Here is a 21,919-nt window from a genome sequence, read left to right as displayed (position 1 = left end):
ACCGCAGCTATCGTTTTCCATTACGCCGTATAGACGTAACGATCTGAACAATGCTCAATTAACAAGGCATGCACGCGCGCGCGAGTCGAGCTATGCGTAGCTTTTACGAATCGAATCAGAGTGTAGCGCGTGATGACATCGATACATCAATCCACTCTACAACTCTACAAAGGCGAGCAGATGCGCGTGCAAATTCGAAAGGTTTAGAAGACGAGCATTTGAAAAATTTCAATTTGAAAAAAAAAAAGAAAAAACGAATGTCGAGAGGGACAAATTTTTTATTCTATTAAAATTTGTATCTGTCGTGTTAACCCGCGTATTCCACCTCCTCTCTCTTTCCTCTTAATGCCGGGAAAATTGGCTCTGTAGAAAAATGGTTTTCCATTTTCTGCGTAATGGGGAGCAAGAATTAATTTCCAATCAATAAAGAGCTTCGCGTTTTCCCCTCTCATCATTTTCATCGTTAATGAAATATACATCATAATACAGATTATCGCTGACAAGCATCGAGTAAAATTATCGCATTGCTCCTTTTCGAATAAACCCTTTAACGATCTCTGATTTCATACGATTTCATACGAGTCATTCGACGATTTGAATTATATTCTTTATTTCATGAAAAATAATATATTACAAATAAAAAACGGGAGACTGAAATAACTTGACGTAAATTATTGCTCAGTTCCAAAAACGAGTAAATCCCTATTCTTATTCATAAAACCTTCTTATCTCGTGAAACAGTATACATGTTACAAATAGAAAAGAGGAGACCGAAATAACTTGAAATAAATTGCTTAGTTCCGAAAACGAGTAAATCCCTATTCTTATCTGGGATATCGTGCAGCTCGAAAATCGAAGGTTTGGAAAATACGAGAGAGATGATAATGGACTTACTCAATGTCGCATTGTTGACACGCGACTGGTCCGTCTGCGATCTGAGTAATCGCAGTCGATTCAGCTTGCTCTGTTGCTGGTCCAGCTTGTGCCTCAATCTGGCGAGTCTGTCCTGCTGTGCTGGCTCCTAAAACGGTAAACAGTGCGCAAACGTGATCATTGTAGACAACAAATGTACAGTTAATACTGTGAATGACAGTGGATTAAGATGGGAAGGAAATAAAATCTTAGTGAAATAAAACATTATCGTAAACACGTCCGTGTTTGCAAAGCTGTCCATTATCAAGAATACCATTCTAATAATACTGAGAAAAATGTTTCGATTATACCAACGAGAAATACATAAAATATATTCTAATTATGCCAATCAGAATTTCCGATTATTGTGATTGAATTTTTGATTTATAAGTAGAGAAGAGCTGCCAAATATGTACCATTTAAGCTATCTTTTATTGTATTTCGCATTTGGCACAAATTTGGGCTGTCTTGAATGCAAATCAAAGTTCGAAATTGTAGCTCGATGTTTCAATCATCTACTATTACATGATAAATTCACTATTAACAAATTAATGTGCTGTAAGCTTTTCTGTAACATACTGCGAAAGGTGTAATGTAGAAAACTGGTCGCTTAAAGTTACCGGTCTCTTAAATCGTACCATTTTCGAAAATATCAAATTTATGAATTAAAGTAATTAAAAATATAAAGGAGTGTTAACTAATATTTATTTTATTAATTAATTAATCAAAAAAGCGATCGAATATTCAATAATTAATAAATAACAATAATGAAAAGACAAGAACACCGAAATAAAACTGGCTTGAATTAATTTTTGTAACTGATATATTCTTATTCATAGCAATTACTAATTTTATTATCACATATCAATCTCGCACTTAGTATCACTCCTTCATAGTAAAATTTGTGTTGGTACAAATTAGGAAATTTGATAGAGTTTATAAAAATAACGAATTTAATTTTAATAATTTTAGATGTGCAAGTATTTAAAATTATTCATGTATTTTAAATATGTACAATGAAATAAAATATTCCACAACTAGCCATTTTTATATGAAAATATAGCAATTCAAAATAAAATTGCATAATTACGTTATTTTTAACTGTATAAAGTTAATGAAAAATTTACATCAGATGTATCTGATTTTTGTAAAAACACTGATAGCATGCACAAAACAAAATGGAACTTGTTAAATTTTTGTCTATGTTACTTATTTTATTTTTTTATTTTCTATTTTTGTTACTAAACGCTGTTTATATGAAGTAAAAAATGTAAAACGTTGAACAGGTACGCTTTAGGATACCGGTAGGGTAACTTTTCCCTATCTGATTGCATTTCTGATAGAATCCATCAATTTCCAATTTATGCCACTAGATTTTTTTCGTGTATTTATCTATTGATTTTCTGCAACCTGATTCTTAAGTGCGCGTCGATACTCCCGGAAATAAATTTAGAGTTCGAAACAAGCAAAAAAGGCTTCTCCATAGTTTCTTATTCGCGAGTTTAATTCGCCATTATCAACTTTGATGGAATCGCGAAACGAGATTACACGATCCCGAGGAATAGGTCCACTGGGGACCCATTCCCGCTTCTTCGACCGTTCTTCGAGATCAAGGCTGCTCAGTCGTGAAGGTCATTATAACGGTAACTGCACAAGCGTACTATCGATCTTCCTCGCCATGATCTTCGAGGGAGAGAGAGAGAAAGAGAACGCGTGACGAACGCGCTCGAATCATCGAGGGTTGACGCATTATGCACACGGTAATTTTAGAAAGAGTCACTGAACTTCGGCACAGGTGTTAGAGTTTATATTCCTTCAGTTGCGACTCTCACGCGATTGTATACAGTCAAACTATGAAATATAATTCCAGGTAAATACTTCGTCCCAATTGACGGAAATTGATGGAAGAGAAATGAAACTCACCTGTGCGCCTCGAAGCACGGCTAAGCGGGCCTCTTTCTGCTCCAGGAGGCGCCTTTGCTGAGCGATTTCCCGCTGTTGCCTGGCCGCCATGCTTTCAAGTTCGCTGAGCACCAGCACAGCACCACCCCCGCCCACTGCTAACTGAAACAGCAAGATTAAATGCACGTAAGCATACGAATGTGTGCGCCAAGGTAAAACGACGGCGACGAAGAACGCGCGAGTAAGTACGAACGGGTGACAGGAGGGCCGAATCGCCGATTAATTACATCTCGAATATCGACTTTCGATCAACGGTCTTCGATGTTTCTTGACCTTCCGCGAGTGCTTCCGTAGAGCGCACGGTGAGTAAAAGAATTACGTGTCGTTGTTTGCTCAGAGAATTTTTTCCAGAGATATTAAAAGAAAAAAGAAATACCGAAACATTTTCACCTCGGATCGGAAATTTGCCACTTTTTTTTGCATCAATATGTACTGCTTATAAAAAAATTAAAAAATATAATATGAACGTGTTATGAATATGTATAGAGGAAAGTGGGAAAATTGCGAATAACTGTTAAAAAAAAGTTAAAAAAAAAAACAAAATCGATGATTAATTATCAATTATAGAATTCGTTATTCGGAGGATGCTCCAGCTATGTGACTGTAAACTGCAATAATTAACATTTACATATTATAATAATATAACTATAATTTTACGCTAAAAAACAAACGCTTGTCGTTCGGAGTTATCCGCAATGCGGGACAATGCCGGACATGTGTATTCATAATTAACATATTCATATTATCACAACTTATGTTTAATAATATATTTATAATTACGACTTTAATTTATGATAGCAATATACTTTTTGTACAACAATTTTCATGCGCCCATAATTTGCAAACGAATAATTTGCGAACATTCGTAATTTCTCTCTGTAATCGTTGCGAAAATACGTATGACGTATTTACCTTAAACAATGTGTGCGTTCTATGATCGTGTTATAATGAGACACTGAGCATACATCGGTCTATTACAGAGTGCAAAAAATGAGAGATTATCACTACTGTAATATCGTTCGCATTTATCTCGCGTTCGCAGTTTCCCCATTTTCCTCTGATTAATCAAATATACTAAAATTTTCTCTTGACGAGTAGAATACTTAGAAATAAAAAATTTCTTAACATAAGAAATAAGAAATGCGACATTTCTTCGAATCGGAACTTGGTGCTCAATAATATTTTATTAATTATAGTAAACATATTTTTCAGTTCTACATAGACTGTGTTTCGATATGGTTGTCGGACTTAAAACAAAATCGCGAACCGAAACTAGAAATAATATTTCAAATTTTTATGTTAAGATTATTCAAGTTATTTTACATTAATTTTTCGATCCAAAGAAAGTACTAGCAAAAATGTTAGAAATAATTTAGTTGTTCTGATTTTAAAAATATATTTTTTTTTCATTAAAAAAAAAAAGATTTGCGCTGCACGACCAATTTCTTTAATTCTAATAAAAGGTGCAACCAAGAAATTTCTTCAAATTAAAGAAATTTCTTGGTTGCATCGTTTATTAGTATTAAAGAAATAACTTTACTTTAAATGTATAGCACTGTACAAATTTCTTCGATTCAAACAAATATTTTCTTGAATCGAAAAAACTTTTCTCTGGGTGTAAGTTTCTTACAGTTAAAAAAAAATCGGAAAATTCAAAAACTTATATTCCTTGTGACATTTACTTCGATATTTATTGGTTATAAAACAGTTTGATTGCAATGGTAGAATATACATTTCTGTAAAATATATTTCATTTCTATAAAATACTTTGTCTTATTAATTGGTTTACTTGCTAGTGAAATAAAATTTTACTCACAAATTCAAGCATCTTTTTCTCGATACTGTAAAGATGCTTGTTATTTAATTTGACGAACAAATTAATTCAAAATATTATTTCGGGGGCAAACAAACGGCTTCATTCTATCTGTTCTTCATCGAAATTCTGGTTTAATTACTAATACTACGAGTAACCGCAGCAAACGTAAGATAAATCTTCACTTACTGCACACGACGGCTAGAAACTATCAAATCCCTCGCATTATCATAACTAAGAATCTCACGGACTCCAAACTCGGATCAGTTTGTTCACGTTGATTAAGGATCATTCACTTGGTTTTGCATGCTCGCCAAGTCCTTTTTGCATCGAGAAGAGGATGCAAGACGATGTCGCGCGGATTTCACCGCTTTCGAGTCAAGAGAGAAAGAGAGAGAGAGAGAGAGAGAGAGAGAGAGAGAGAGAGAGAGAGAAAGAGCGGACCGCGATCGAGCGCGATGTGTGCGCGCATTCGTGCCTCTTTTTGTTTCATCAGCCGTACCTCCATCTGGCCGGCCGCGGCGCGCCCGATACCAGGTAGAATCCCAAGGTCGGCGTGCGGCCCTTCGAATTCCACCGTGACAAGGACTCCGTGTAACCTTCGTACGTCAATGAAAGTACACGCGACGCCGTGCCGCGCCGCGCCGGCCGGCGGAACGAGTGCAAAATAAATGCGCACCAATTGCGTGAGCACGCGATGAAAATATCGATTTCCCCGAGAGCGACTGTACCCCCCCGCGGACAAACCGATCGTAAAGGGTCGCGGTCGGGTTTTCTCTCGTCTCTCGATCCCGTTCTACTTTGCGATCGAGGTAAAACGCATTCTTGCGGAAATACGCTTGCGCTTGTACATTTACTGCGTTTCTTATTGCATTTTTACATCAGCGCGTCGCAAAAGCATAATGGCACAAAACTCGTAGATCTCGCTTTCCAATACGAACACGCAGTAGGAAAAGCTCCCGTCGTGCGCAGCTTTTATTGCGAGATAAATTTATCCGTGCTTTGTTTCATATTCATACATCGAATCAGTGACACTTCACATCTCGTACAGGGCAGAATAAAATAAACGTTGCAAAATATTGCTACAATGCTTCAGCAATATTGCAGCAATGATGAAATGTTCGCTTCAGAAATATTATTACATAATGTTGTAGCAAAATATGTAATATTGTATTAACGTTGTCGAAATATTACATATTTATATTTCTACAATATTTCAGCAACATTGCAGCAACGTTAATACGAATGTTGCTGAAATATAAATACGTAATATTGCAGCAACGTTAATACAACGTTACATATATTGTTGCAACATTACGTATCAATATTTCTGAAACGGACATTTTACCGTTGCTGCAATATTGCTGAAACATTGCAGAAATATAAATACGTAATATTGCAGCAGCGTCAATACAATCTTACACATTTTGCTGCAACATTACGTATCGATATTTCCGAAGCGAACATTTTATCGTTGCTGAAACATTGCAGCAATATTTTGCAATGCCTCTTCTATGCCGTGCTGTACGAGACTTTTGCTCGCAGAAACAAAATAAGTCTAAAAGAGGAACGCAGAATAAAAGATAGTGGATTCGCTTTCTCGTCTCTCAAGGCAATCGTATCCAAAGTTACTCCGGATTCAAAGTTCTGAAGCCTCGTGTATTATTCAAGTAACGGATAACGAGGATCAGAAACGTCTGTCGAAAGTTGGACAGAGTATCTCTCTCTCTCTCTCTCTCTCGCGCGCGCGCGCGTGTGTCCGGTAGTATATCGATAGCTTTGGACAATATGTTATTGTTAAAGTTAATCTTCGTCGTGACACAATCCTCCGTACCGAGTCCACGTCTCCCACGGCGCGAATCAAGCGGTCTCGGAGCGGCAGTTACGGCGAAAGTATCGCGTTGCTCGGAACAATAAACGACGCGCCGTTGAACGTGGAAGATAATATAACACGGGACGCCTTCGGCCGTCGTTCCAGCTTCTGCCTCTTTTCATTCCGCGTGCGCTCACTCGCGTGACAGTTAATTGTTTCGAGCAGGCCTCCGCCGCCACCGCCGCGCAAGCGGCAACCGAGAATGGCAAACGAAACGGCGAATGGCGCGGCGCTGCGTCGGACGTATCGCGCGATCACCGAGAGAAATGAAAAGGGAGTCATTTCCCGACAGCTCCGCCACCGCGCCGCGCCGGCAAAACGAACGACTCGCCTCCGATCCCATTCAATTTCATTATCCCGCCATTCCAGTTATGATACACGCGGCAGCCGATATAACATACATTATGCTTTCTTTAACCCGTGAAAACGAACGCTCGGAGTTTTCTGGGTTATACCTGTCACTCTTCATGCGTGTTTCAATAACTTTTTTTTTTTTTTTACAAACGCAGTTTATCAATGACGCGCTTTACGCATCAGTCGATTCTGGTTCAAATATTGTTCGCTTATTGCTAAGTTTGATATAAAATAAGGTAATTGTAACTTTTTGCCGAGTTCAAAATTAAAAACTGATAGCTAGATGCAAAATGGGAAACATTTCTAAAAATTAACTTAAAATATGGGACAATTTCAAATATTTACGTGGATGCAGTAAAGATTTTTAGAAAGTCCCAATTAGGTCGTATTAGGTACATATGTACTCAATATGTGACCTAATTATAAATTTTTCACCAATAAAGTGGTCCAGCGTCACATTTATGAATTTATAAATTTATTAATACATTATCATGTTTATTGGCATATTAACATATAAGAGTACACAAAGAACTATTTTCATCAACATTCCGTTAACAAAATAATTAACTTATCCTAACTTTTCTTCCTTAAAACTATGGTTTATAAATCGGATTTTAGTAGGTGAATTAAAATTTATGATCTGAAATAATAAAAGTATCGAAAAGGCATTCAATACAATCAATGTGTGTGTGTGTACTCATTATTTATCTAGGCCATATTATTTTTACCAAAGAGTTTTCTTTCTTTGGTTATAAACAGAACGTTATGACAAAAATATAAACTAAATACAGCATTGTAAAGTATAAATATAAAGCTACAATAATATGAACTGCGGAGATTAATAATCATCACTTAATAGTTGCAGAAAATAATAACTTTCTCACGAAATATTAGATCATGAGAAACATAACAATCAGGAAAACTTTTATGTATTACACTTATGTATTGCACAATACTTTTGACCTTATTGTCAACAACATGCATGTAAATTCTGAAATATTTTAAGATTCGTTTAAAATACCTGAGAATTTTTTTTTAATTATAAAATTATACATAAATTCTGAAAAATCATACAAAAAATTCTGAGAAAAATTTTAACCAGGCTTATGAAGTCATTTTTCAGAAGATTTACGTAAATTTTAATAAAATTTCTGTACAATTTTATAATTTTTTAAAAATCTCTTAGATTTTTTCTCTTAGAATATTTCAGAATTCATATGTATAAAAAATTCTAAAAAGTGTTTCAAGTTGTATTAAAGTTCTGAGAAAAATTTTCATTAAGGAATAGTTGAACTATACAAGTTATTTCTACTGATTATGATATATGACATATGGGTACGGAACATTTCTCGGTTTAATTAAGAAGCTGCCAACATCTAGATAAAAAAATAAGCTAAACTTACGTCGTTCGGAATGTACTAAGCGTGTATGACCTACTAGCATTATTTGTTCAATTCACCATGTAACTAGAAACCATGTAATTAGAAACGGCAAATAGGCCATATTGGATACTAGGCCATATAAGATTACCTTATATAATGAGTATCGGAGATAAAAATCTTCGAAGATGCTATTTTTCCCAAGATTATCTATTTAATTTATACGAAGTGCATTCTTCACATTCCCTTTATCCATTTATCTTCGGAAATACTCTTTCGACAAAAGATAATTGCGTGCACCGCAAGAGAGCATGGCGGCGGTTGCAATCCTTTCACACCGAGTCCCCGATTGATTTGACCAGCTTCTCAGAAAGAAATATAAGAAGGGAAAAAAGGTAATCTCTTTCTCCGGCCGATAACCAACAGAATTCGTTTCCGTGCGTGAATGGGCGGAGAAAGTTGCGAAAAGATGTTCTCTCGAGGGAACACGTAAACGAAAAAGAAATTTCTCATAGAAGCGGATTCTTGTAGGAGCGGATAATCCCCGGGGATGATCCGTCCGGGACTATCTCCTTCCTCGCTCTCACCTGTAAAATTAATTTCGAGGAATCTGAAAACAGGTAGCGCGGAAGAAGCCGTAATCGGCAGTTTGTTCGTTCCGGCCAGACGCCGCCGCCGCCGCCGCCGCTCGAGAGTTCAGATCTCTCTCCTCCTTTTTCGGAAGCATCCATTCGCGAAATTAATGAAAGCACGACTCGTCGTGCCCGCGTAAAGGACAGGAAGTGAAAAACGGAATTATATAATTAATTCCGTATTCTCCCTCTTTCGATTGAAGCTTCTTCTCAATTACGATTACTAGTTTTAATATAATTTCCACTTGCAGTCACTTTGTATATTTCGAGCTGGAAAGAGAATATTTCGTCACTCCTCTCAGGTATTGTACATAACTCTTAAATAATTGTGGAAATTAGTACATTTTGCAACACTATAGTTCGTTAGAGGGAGAAGATTAATGGAACTATGAATAAAGCAACAAATGAAACTAACGAGAGGCTTACCCTCTCCTAGCTACGTCTTTTTCTACTTTCTGATTAAAAGGAAATAAGTACGCGCTAACGCTTTACAAAGGAAAGTAAGAAAACGTGTAGTAGTGTAGAAAGTACAAAAGCCGAGAAACAGCACAAGCTCGCAATTATGGAGATTACGCTCGCTTAAGCGAGAGTGTACATGGCTGATAAAAATGTAAATATGGAAGATTCAATGGAACGATTTTCTGCAATATTTATCCGATCATCCCTGTAAAAGCTAGAATATTCCGAGTATGTATGAAATTTTAATTAAGATTGAAACAACTGAGACTTTTAAATGTTCAAATTTTAAATGCGCGCAAAATTGATGCATGTGTTTTAAATAATGTTATATAACGTAAATGGCTTTCCCGATCAATTTTGCCGCAGCGTCACGTTTAACTTGCCCGCGTGACAGAGCGCTAAAATTTCTCGAGGCATATCCGACAAAATATTGGAAATAATAAATAATTTCAAATTTAGTTGACAAACTGGCGAATTTTTTATTGATTAAACTTGTTCACAACGTTTCGACCTAAGGTCCAGGCCCTTTTCAAGTGAGCCGGTAAACAATACTGAATCATTTGTTCAGGAAACACGACCGTCCACAAGTTCTTTCTAGAAAGTTCATTTATGGAGTAAAATGTTTCCATTGTAAAAAAAATCTGTATCAATTATTAAAGTTTGGTAAAGATGTTGATATATAAAAAATGTAAACATTTTCGTGTCAGTCGCAAACCTGTGTTCTATAAAGATACATGTAATTTTGACAAGCGTTGACTCACATTTTTTATATTTCGACACCTTTACCAAGATTCATTATTTATACAGATTTGTGACAATAAAAATATTACTTTATAAATAAATTTTCAGGAAAGAACTCATGGACGGTCCTGTTTCCTGAACAAATGATTCAATATTGTTCACTTGAAAAAAACCCGAACCTTAGGTCGAAACGTTGTGAACAAGTTTAACCAATAAAATAATTTGCCAGTTTGTCGACTACAATGAATTTAGAATTATTTGTTATTTGTACCACCAGCGGCTATAAGCAACACTACGAAAATATTGGAAAATTCAATGTTCTCGACGTGCGTCTCTAATCCAGGTCTCTAGTACGTGTTAACGACACAGGTATAATAGAATAGACGAACATCTTGTTCCCTGGCTTCTCTAATTCGTTTATTCACAATACGTGCAAGTTTCCCTTCGCGTCGGGAGAGCGAAAAGCGAGACGGTGCGGCGCGAAGTGCACCAGGCAGAACCTTACCTCGCTGCTTACTCGCCCGCCGTTGTTGCATTCCGTCTCTGCGGTGTCCGAAGGAAGTTTTTCCCTCAACGGGACGGACTTGGACTTCCTCTTGGATTTTCCGTGATGGAGCTTTACCGCCACGGTTTTCACCTCGAAGTTTTCTCGCGGATAGACGCACGCCAGCATCCTCGCAGTGGCATCGACCAGCCCAGCAAAACCGCGCGCTCGACCAAGTTTCGCTTTTACGCGATTTACGTTAACGCAAAAACCAACGTTGTTGGAAATGTTCTCGTTTATTCCCCTTCGCTTACACTCTCACGGATGCGATGCGGTGCGGTGACAACGGCGGCTTTGAAAAAGAAACAGTGTCGCGTTGACAAAATCGCAAGGTCGCATGTTGCTTTTGCTACGACGATATTCCCCAAAAATGTTTGTCGCGTGATAAATTTAAAGGCTACGAGGACTTCTACAAAATACGAGGGATATTTTTTAGTTTTCTCCAAAAAAAAAAAAAAAATTCTTTGGGCAGAGATAAAAGAGGCAAATCTCTTTCGTTTTGAAGTACGAGTTGCAGGTATGCCATTTGTAAAAGAGAATTTGTAAATTAAAAAGTTTATCGATAATTTTTTTTTCTCATTTAGAGCTCATTCTAATTGAATAACGGTATTCGCACTAAAATATTAAAAAATTTTGGCAAGAAGGTTAAAGAGAGTTAAAGAGAATGCTATTCTGTTGTTAGTCTCGCTATTTCTCATCACTTCTAGAAATCTGCCATTTGTGTAACCTCGGTAATTTAATCCTATAATTAAAGGTATGCTCTTCGTAATTAGCGATTGGTGAGTGACGCATTGGCGATAACGCGATATTTACTCAAAGCAAATGAATATTGTCTGCTATTCTACCCGTGTGTTCGATATAATACTGCAGAATTTAACATAACGCAATTATAATTCATTGATTGAAAAAGGAAAATATTTCAAATACTTTATGTCGCATTCTGTTTTTATACAATAATTGTGATAAATCTCAAATTAAATTTCGTGTTTTGACAATTTTAATAATCGAAAAATTGATAATATCTTGGTTTAATAATAGTTTATACGTCTGTTTTTAAAATTGAGAATAATTGTTAGGAGAAAGTTGCCGAGTGAGTACCACTTAAGTTTTATATTATTTTTCGTATTTAGACGCTAATTCAAGTTTGAAATTGTAACCTGATGTTTTAATCATCTCTATTATTACATGTTAAATCTTTTAGTGTAATAACAAATTAATTTGTAATGAGCTTTTCATTAACAAGCTGCAAAAGTCGTGATTTAAAAAACTGATCGCCTAAAGCGTAATTAAAAATAATAAAAAAACTACTAATATTTATTTTATTAATAATTTGTCGAAAAAGTAATCAAATATTCAATAAATAATAAATAACAATAATGAAAAGTTGAGTTTCATTATTATCGTAGGTGAACAATAAGCATTCAGTAATTTTCCTCTAAATATTCTCTCTGCCAACGTATTAACGTTTCACGCTCTTACTTTATCATATACGACACTGTAAATCCGCGGTATAATTTGCGGGAACCCCCTCGAGATTTAAAGGTCCCAAGTGACCGCCTATCGATAAATCTACCATTGAACGGTGGGAGTGTAGTACGTTGCTTTCCATTTATAAGCCACTTGACACGAATCGACACGTAGCGCTTTAAAGATTCAGGACGGTAGCGTATCGAATCGCTCGTAATGCACGTAACGCGCAGAACCATTCCGGATAGAAACAGATAAAGGCACAGATATCCCAGATAAAGGCACAGATATCCCGTCACTTTTCACATTATAACTTCGTATATGTCTTCATATCACAATTTATACGGAACGGAGTCCGTAACTATTTAATATAATAAAACAGCAAACTAAAGAAATACATGTATATTTTTAATCATAGCTTTTTATGTCTTGTTTCTCAATTTTTATGATTGTGCTAATTTTTAATCTAATTGACACAGCCAGTTTTGTAGCAAAATATCCGGAGTAACAAGCTTGTATCAAATAAAACTTTAACATAATTATCGGCAAAAAATCTGATTTATCGCGATCTGATTTATCGCGATAGAGCGGCAAATTTCGGAACTTTTGCTAATTTGCAAGTTTTAATATCATGTACCTCGAAAATAAATTCTTAAATTAAAATCTTGTCAAAATAAAAAGGCAAAGTTGAAATTCAGTAAAGAACGCAACTGGACAATTTCAACGCTTGTAATTAAAAAATAACTTGGCAATTTCATCGCTTGCACAACTACGAAAACTATTCGTATCTCATTTTCGTTAAAGATTAACTTTAACGAAGTAGCCAAGGGACACCTGTCACTCAATTGTAATCCGATAAGAAAAGTGGGGCACCTTCTCTATAGACAGTACATATTTCAAAGGAACCTGTAGTTATTTTCGTCGCTCATCATTCAGACCCTTATAGTTCCAGCCTTCTTTCTTTCTCGATATTTATTCTCCTCAATATTCAACGTCAAATAATCTGCAACTTTTTCGTTTTCTTTGTAAGAGAAGTGAGCTGACGCCAAAATCGATATGAGGCCGGATTTATGGACTTTTCCGCAAAAGATGCAGGATGAAAAATGAGCCGCGTTAGAAGCGTTCGACTTTGCGCTGGAAATTCGAAATCTTTTCGATATTACGATTCCGGCATTTCGTCAAGTTCGGCACCGAGGGAGGCGGGAGACGCCTGAGTCTGTTGGCGCCATGCCTCGCCTCGTGACCTGATAATTCTCTCGCTTCTCGTTTGTAAAGTGGGAATATAAGGCACGATATAATGGGCTCTATCTTAGGAGAGGAAGAATGAAGTTACGTTAACATCGCGCTTCGACGAGAGTCGCGGACGAAATTTCGAGACAAACGCTGTTAAAATTTCATCAAATTCCTGTTAAAATTTAACTTTTTAACCGCGTTCTTTTCAAGATTGACCGTAGAACAATTCAAAAAATATCCAATATTCAAAATTTACTATTTGTTAGAATACAACAACATGCATGCTTTATAACATGTTGGTTTCATGGCTCACGACAGATCTTACTAATATTTAAGAAAACATTACATTATTAAAATAGACGATACATTACACTGAGAGAAAATTTTTTAAAACGACAAAAATACATTTTCTTAAAATCATATATTTTGAAGCAAGCATTTGTTTGTTCTATTTAAGTAAAAAATATTTACTTTTATGAAATATGCATTATTACCTTAAGTATAAAAATTTGTATTTTTATATTCTTTTTTACATTTAAATAATGATTTTACAAATAAACTAATATCATTAAACTTAATTAAATTGCTTTCTTAGATTACAATATCTGATTGTCTTGAATATAAAAATAATCTAACAGTAAATATTTTCTAAAGCTACGAGAAAAAATTACTTAAAATGAAAATTATTTCTTAATTTTATTTACATAAATATTTCAATTGAAAAATTGTTAACTCGACAGCAAATAAGCTATTGAGACCGTGTAAATAATTTTTCTGTGTTTAAATAACATTTCTTCATTGCAAGATATTTTTTCAGTGTGTATATTTCTAATAATATAATTAGACAAAATTTTGCATTGAATTATGAAATTCTTTAAATCTATTCTTTAAAAATTTTTCAATATTTAGAACAAACTTATTCGAATATAGTTCAAAAGATTAATAATAGCGATGCAATGGAGGTTGAGACAAAGTACTAATTAAGTTTTCACCCGGTTAAGAATCGCGAAACGCTATTTTTACTCGATCTCAGCCAAGAATAATATACTAGATTAGACAAAAAAAGAGCCGCATTAATTATTAGCTCAAACTCTGCGGATACTTCGACCTGTGCTTCGTAGCATCGAAAGTATCGACGTATGATCACATGCTAATATACTTTTAATTTCAGAGAAAGAGAGAGAAAATGAGTGTATCGACCTGATAATTAAAATGTAACATAAGGGTAATAAACCTAAAAAAATATTTCAGAAGATATCAAAATTATATATTTTCTCAGAACACGACAGATTTTCCAGCGCATCTAAAAGTCTAATTATGATTTATTCATAAAAATTCTGCGTACAAATTTATATTTTATGTACGAATATACATGCACATTTTTTACGTATGTAGAACTTTTTTTTTCTTTTCATTACGTCAAATAAAAATGTTTACGTGTTTTTACGCGAGTTTACGTGTGTCGTGTTTCCTCTTTTTCTCTTCTTTTTTTCTCTCGCGCCTTCTCTCCCGACTAAAGAAATTTATTCGGGCGACCGAATATTCTCTTTGGATATAAACGGAGCACCGTGCATAACGTGCGCCTCGCAAGATGGTTAAACGAGTTGCCGCGTTTACAACACGGCACGGTACGGCGCGGCGCGGCGCGGCGCGGCGCGGCGCGGCGCGGCGCGACGCGATACAGCGCGGCGGACGCGGCGCGCGACTCGACATCTCGTACACAGGGCGAGCAGAAGTGCATATCAATTTATGGAAATGAGAGAACACGCCTTGCCGCGTGGCCACATCTCTCTCGTAGTCGACGACGCCGACGACGGTTTTGCGCGACAGAGTGCGCGTTGATGGCTATCCAATTTGGCATGCAAAGCCCGGATAGCGAGGCGCACAAATTAGATTTCGGCGTAATTCACGAAAACGTCGGCCAAGTCGGTTTTCCCGGGCCGCGGCGAGAGACCGTCGAAATTTAGACGTGTGTAGGGTCCAACCGAGCGGTCTGAATCGACTTAATGAAAGAAAGGGAGCGAAGGTGAATTGCACGGGACATCTCGGCGATGAAGCTTTGCAATCGTGAATTCTTCGTTCCACTTACAATTAGAATCGAACTCTACTACGACGAAAATTTGATAAAATTATAACACTTTTTCTTTCTGCTAAAGTAAAAAAGAGAGTCGTAAATGTGTACTACTTAAGCTATTTTTCATTATACTTCGCAATTTTATTATATTTCGCAAAATTGTAGTTCGATATTTCAATCATCTACATATTAAACCTTTAAGTAATAACAAATTAATTTGTTACAAGTTTTTCTGCAACATGCTGTGAAAGGTGCGATTTAGAAAAGCGACTGCTTAAAGCGTACCTGTGATTTCTTAAATCGTATATCGTCTTTGAAAATATATCGAATTTATGAATTAAAGTAACTAAAAATATAAGGAATCATTAACTTAATATTTATTTTATTAACAATTTATCGAAAAAACAACCAAATATTCAATAATTAATAAATAACAATAATGAAAAAGTAAAAATACCGAAATAAAATTGGCTTGTATTTACTTTTGCATTAACGTATCTTTTATTCATATCAATTACTAATTTAATTTTCACTTATTAATTTTACATTAGTATCATTTCTTTATAGTAATGATGATAAAAATTTAAAAATTGGATAGTGTTCATAAGAATATCGATAAAAATATTTAACTTTACAATAATTTGAAATATGTATGCACAATAAATGTAAAATATTGTACAACAAGCCTTCTCTTTCCCTTTTATGAAAATATAATAATTCAAAATAAAATTGTATAATTCTGTTATTATCAGCTTTATAAGTTGATGAAAAATTTATATCAAATGTACCTGATTTCGTAAAATGTCGATAGCATGCACAAAACAAAATAAAACTCGTTGAATTTTCGTCTGTATTATTTATTTCTTATTGACTTTTTATTTCCGTCACTAAATGTTGATTATACGAAGTAAAAATGTAAAATATCGAAAAGATATGCATTCAGCAACTCTCCCCTAGTTTTCTACATAGATAAAGACGTGTGAATAATTTCGTCACGGAATCGAGCGAATTCAACAGGTTTTCAACGGGCCCGATTATTATGCGGTACAGATGCGGCTTACGGTGTCGTATCCCGTCAATTTTTGTACTACGATAAAACATACACATACACGCATACGCGCTCGCGCGCACACAAGCTTGGCGTATAGAGAGTAGATGGGATTAAAGTTAAAAACACCCTGGAGAAAAGCGCAGCCAGCGTACGTAATACGGCGAGTGCACGAAGCCGGTAAATAAGCGAGTCGAGTAGAATGAGAGATCTTACATATGAGAATTTCCTTTATTTCTCATTTTTAATCCCTCCCTCACCGCTCAACTTTTCGCCCTCGATCAAAGCGAGATCGTAAAAATGGTTTCTCGCTCTATGAAAAGCGTAATCAAATCTTCCCAATAAAGTGCACCGTCTTTGGGAGTTAAATGAAGATCAATGATCTAAAAACGTTTAATACGCAACGTCTTAATGCTGGATCTGACGTCCTAGCCGGAAGAAACTTAACGCGAATTAGTAGAACGTTAGCGAACGGGGCGTTAGTAGAGCGAGTTGACGAGCGGAACGGTAAACGGATTTTTAATTGAAAATGCAATTCGCGGTATTCGCGCACCCTCTCCCCCCTCGCTACCCGCCCCCTATCGTCGTCGCTGTGTGTATACCCAGTGTCGACTCGGAATGAATTAGACCGGCGCGAACGAAGTGGGTCTTTCGAGCGTCTTAGCTGTCGAGCGTGGAATTTACGATTCGTCTGTTGCACGTGGAAGCCAAGGAAGCCAGGCGAGAACGAACGGTAATTTTGCGGCAGCAGGACGCATGCTCCCAAGGACGTTCCCTGTGGCGACCGAACAAGACAAAACAGGAAAATCAGATTCAACGACCGCTTCTCATGCGCCATTATCGTCACCTCGGCAATTCTTTCCGTGAAAACGTAAGGAATACTCTACGTTTAAATGTAAACGTTTTCACGGATCGCGAAAGAGAAAATCTTAAAGGGGATCCGTATATTTTATTGAAAGTTACAACTTGAATTCCATTTTCTTTACAACGTTCCATAATATCCGTCTCTGAAAATATTTTCACAACGTAACGTTATATTTTAAAATCTAAAAAATCTAAATTGTCACGTGGAAAAATAAAATCAACAGGGGTTGGTTTAAAGGTCTATGGTATACGCGATGCGGTTTTGAAATTTTTTTTCTCTGCTCTTGAAATACCGTAACAGCTGCAACGATAATATTCCGTAAAAGCGTAAAGGTCTCTTCTATTGGCAAATGTGAAAAAATTGGTAAAGGTCCTTCTCTTTCCAATACTCTCTGTACCACAAGGCACAAAAATTTTTCTATTTAACTTATATGACATTCTTTTATCATTTTATTCTTCTTGTAACAATATTTAACGATACATTTTTAATTTTATATATTTTCTCATTTGCATTATTAATAAAGGAAAAGGTGATATTATGAGTATCCGTATTATCTCCGTTATTAAGTGACAAATTGCTAGTAATTACTTATAGAATCATTTGTTCAGCATGGCGCTAATATGCCAATCATAATAGTTAACGATTATAAGACATTTTTACTTATGAGCATTTCGTAACTTCTTTTTACATTTTAACATTTAATCACACTCATTGTTTTTTTAACTTGAATGTATTATCACACGACGTATGTACGTATGTACGTATATTCGAGTGTTCTTTTTATTATTTAACTTTTTATTTGGCTATACATATTTTAAATTATGTAAAGTTATTCAGTAGCATAGCATTTTGTTAATATAGGTATAGAAGCTGACTCGTACTGATAGTATAAGCACTATCGAAATTTTCACATTGAAATATTTCTTCGAAATATAAATCGTTTGTCATTCTAGAGGGCTGTGTTCAGAAAGATTGGAAATATTTTGGCGATTTGTCTGTGACCTATCTTATAATTGAAATAAGTCAGCATTTACTTTCATTTTAAAACTTCGCTGTTACATTGTAGCTCTTTTTAACAATTAAAAAAAAAGTATATATATAATTTTGTAACAAAATACTATGTGTTTTTTTAAATTTGTTTTTGTGGTGGCTCATATTTTCACCTCTCTTCGATCCATTATGTGGTGTAGTTACATTTCTATAAATTACATCCAAAGTAAAAAATATTTTATAACTTTGAATCTAGAATCTATTAAACAACATTTTGATAAATACAGTTGTTAAAACATTAATTATTAACAAAGTTATTGAACAAAATGCAAATGGGTACCCATATACCACCTTCTTTTTTATTAATATCCATTTACCATAATACTATTGCATTGTGCAATTTTTAACAAATACATAGTGTTATCAAGCAATTTCCACACTATGTGGTAATACAAGGGAAACTACTCAAAGTTGATCTAATTTCAAACGTGCGTACTCCTTTGTCACAGAATCTCCTCTTTCGGCGTGTAAAATATGCACAACAAAATGAAGTTTCCGCGTACAAAGAACAGTCAATTTTGTATCGTGTAAAATCGTCCGGCGCGATTTCTCCGCGGAGAAGACGGCATCCCCCGTAGGGAGTCTAACTTGTCTCGTCTCTATTTCCTGGCTCATCAAAGTTGTACGTATCGCAATTCAAGGTGCACTCCTCGGACGAACGAACTCCGGAAATATAATCTCCGAACGCGGCTATGCGTTTCAGTTTCGTTTCCGCGAATGTCAGTTTGACTTCCAATTCCGACGGAGTGCGCGAACGCGAGTACAATTTCGAGCTTAATTCAATGACGAAGTTTCGGAAGCTCCGAAAATTTCCAGTTCTCCAGTCATTCGAGTTTCCTTCCTCTCCGCAGACAAATTTTAATGCAACGACTACTAATGAGTTACTCGAGCCCCTTAATCCGTGATTGCACTTATCCCGAATTACAACGTTGAAATCGGAAAGACACGCGCAATTACTTTTTGCAATAGCGTAAGAAATAAACGAATTACAGTTCGCGTAATAGGATCATTGTAAAAAGATTTATAAAATAATGCTAAAAACTCATTTCCGTCCTCCGTCTCATTCAACGGACATTTGATGTTTTTAAAAGTTTTCTTTTTTTAATACCCGAGCTTAAATTTCAATAAGCAACGATTATGTAAGCACGGTGCTTCCACCTCTTTCATATAATCAAGACAAATTTAATTTTATCTAAAGAATATCGTTCAAAGGAGAATCCCTTAATTGCTCCGAGTATCGAGCGTATTAACGCGGTCGATCCGCAATACGTACTCATGCATATAATGATAAGTACCAGTACCATTACACGACATAAGCGAAGATACGCTTTGCGAGATTCGTAACTCTATCGAACTTGGCAAAGTTATTTCGATGATACAATTCCAAGTTCCTGCATCAGGCTTGGAAGAGCTGTCTACCGCGCGGTAACGTGATTTGAAGTAGTGTAATCCCGGGCTGAGCATCTACGTGTGGAAACGAATGTGACAGTAATTTACGTCTACACGTAGATTATACATGTAAAATGTGATTCGATGCATAATTCATACAAACAACGCTCTTGCAATTGAAAGGTTTGCTCGCCAACGGTGGCCCAATTTACTTGTTAAAAATTTCAGAAAATTAATTTTAGTCTTTATTAAATTGAACTTGGAATGTAGTAAAAAAGTTGTCAAAGATCGGTTTAATATCGTTGCAAATAAAATATTAAATTCCAGAATTCTGAAAATTAAATATATTTAATGTCCTCAAATTTATACGGGATTCAATGTAGCATTAATATCTTTAATCGCAACTCTACTTTTATTTACTTCGCGTTTCCAATTTCAAATTAAAGTCTTTATCTTGCGAAAAATTAAATATGATTTAGAAAATGATGTTGCGCCTGCATTTACAAGTACAAACGATTATTATGAGTCAGTTTTTCTTGTAGTCGGAGTAATAACTAAAAAAATAACAGAGTTACTCTCTTGGCTGGTTGCGAAAATACAAGTAGCAGTACCGTCAAGACTTTTCAAGTTCGTTTCGTAAAGAAACGAGGAGCAAAGAGTTCAAATGACGTTAAGAAAATTGAATTATTTTATAATCGGGCACTGAATGTTTTGTTAAATACGGTATTATAAACATTTCTTTTTATTCCCCGCGAGACACGCAAGCGAAGTCGAGACGAGTCAAACGCGCGCGCGAGCAAATAAATCCGATAGCGCGCTATCTTGAGATCCTTCTCTCCCAGATTTCAGATTCTTAATTTCTGGATGCCAGAAACACAATCTTACAATTATATCATTGAAAGTAAATAGCATCCCATTATCCGTCGAGATCCCATTGGGAAGTGAATTACAACGAGCTTTGCCTACTTTATCTCTCCTTGCAGTTTCCCCGTTGCAACTGATAAGAGTGCATCGTTACTCACTTAGTAATACGCTCATACGAAGTCTGCGCGGAGTCGGTAAACTTGAATTTTTTTTTTAAATCGAATCTACTCCCTAAAACTGACACGACGCAAAGTTACGAAGACGCGAGCCGCGATTTCGCGCGGCTCGTCCCGTGAAATCAGTCGATGCCCGGCGGAAAACTGATGGATCACAGCGCGGAATAACGTTCCATTGATATGAAGATTTTTATCGACAGCACGGCCGCCGCCGACGCGTGGAAACGCCAGTCAACAGTGACTTCACGCAGTTTCCCGCAAATCGCGGCGATCCAACGAACACGCGAACTCGCGGCACACCGGCCTATTATTGACCGCGGTTACAACAAAAAAATAGAGATTCTCTCACTGGACTGTCAGAATCGAGATAAAATTTAATTCGTTTGTCGAGGAAAAAAAAAAGAGAAGAAACATCAGGAAACGCGCGAAAATCGCGCGATCGGATTAGCCCGCCGTCCCGGCGTTCTCGCGTTCGCGCTCGATGCCAAGCGCAATTGGTGTCAACGCGAACCGTCAACTTTACGGAACGATGCGAGAAGCGGTAAAGAGAGAGGAGAGACAGGAGAAGTACGCGGCGCGAACACACGGTGCGACGCTCGTCGACGAACTGCGTGGCCGAGGTGGCCGCACCGCGCCGCGCCGCGCCGCGCCGCGCCGCGCGTATCGCGCAACGCGGCGCACCACCCCCGCTGCTGTCCCGCCGCCGAACCCCCGCTGTTGCTGCAGCGTACGCACGGAGAACACATTTTAGCAAAATTTTCCCCCTTTCCCTTTTTTATAATTCACTTCGAGTTCACGTTTACGATGGAATAAAGAGAAAAGAGATAATAAATAATAGTTATCGATTCGAATTGCTGGAAGAAGATCGATAGAGAGCAAAAGTATCTAAGACGTAAATATTAAGAATCCAATTAAACTTCAATCTTTACACATGGTAAAATATGAGAACGTGAAGATACGGACTTTCCGGGCTCGCTTGCCCTTCTTCAGCATCCAAGGTATCTGATCTTAAGGCGAATAGGTGTATAGTCGATATTCAATAAATATTTAAAATAATATTACTAATTAGTATGGCGAAGGTTAA

General features: G+C 36.4%; 1 protein-coding gene across 5 annotated transcripts in view; it reads right to left on the bottom strand.

Moving 5' to 3' along the window:
- Nucleotides 1-21,919, bottom strand: part of LOC105201768 (dual specificity protein kinase splA) — an 81,128-nt gene that overhangs the window by 19,360 nt on the left and 39,849 nt on the right. For 2 of the 5 annotated variants that reach the window (XM_011169959.3, XM_039456120.1), the window contains 2 exons: nt 2,836-2,976; nt 895-1,021 (listed from right to left, as the gene is read on the bottom strand). In XM_011169959.3, the coding sequence (XP_011168261.2) occupies nt 895-1,021; nt 2,836-2,976 (268 nt within the window). Of the gene's footprint in view, nt 1-894; nt 1,022-2,835; nt 2,977-8,880; nt 9,040-10,630; nt 10,962-20,817; nt 21,443-21,919 lie in introns of those variants that run through there. The other 3 variants (XM_011169957.3, XM_011169958.3, XM_039456119.1) reach the window with 3 other exon arrangements.

The sequence above is a fragment of the Solenopsis invicta genome, chromosome 12, assembly GCF_016802725.1.
Source record: "Solenopsis invicta isolate M01_SB chromosome 12, UNIL_Sinv_3.0, whole genome shotgun sequence".
NCBI lineage: Eukaryota > Metazoa > Arthropoda > Insecta > Hymenoptera > Formicidae > Solenopsis > Solenopsis invicta.
This window is presented reverse-complemented; position numbering and strand designations above follow the sequence as displayed.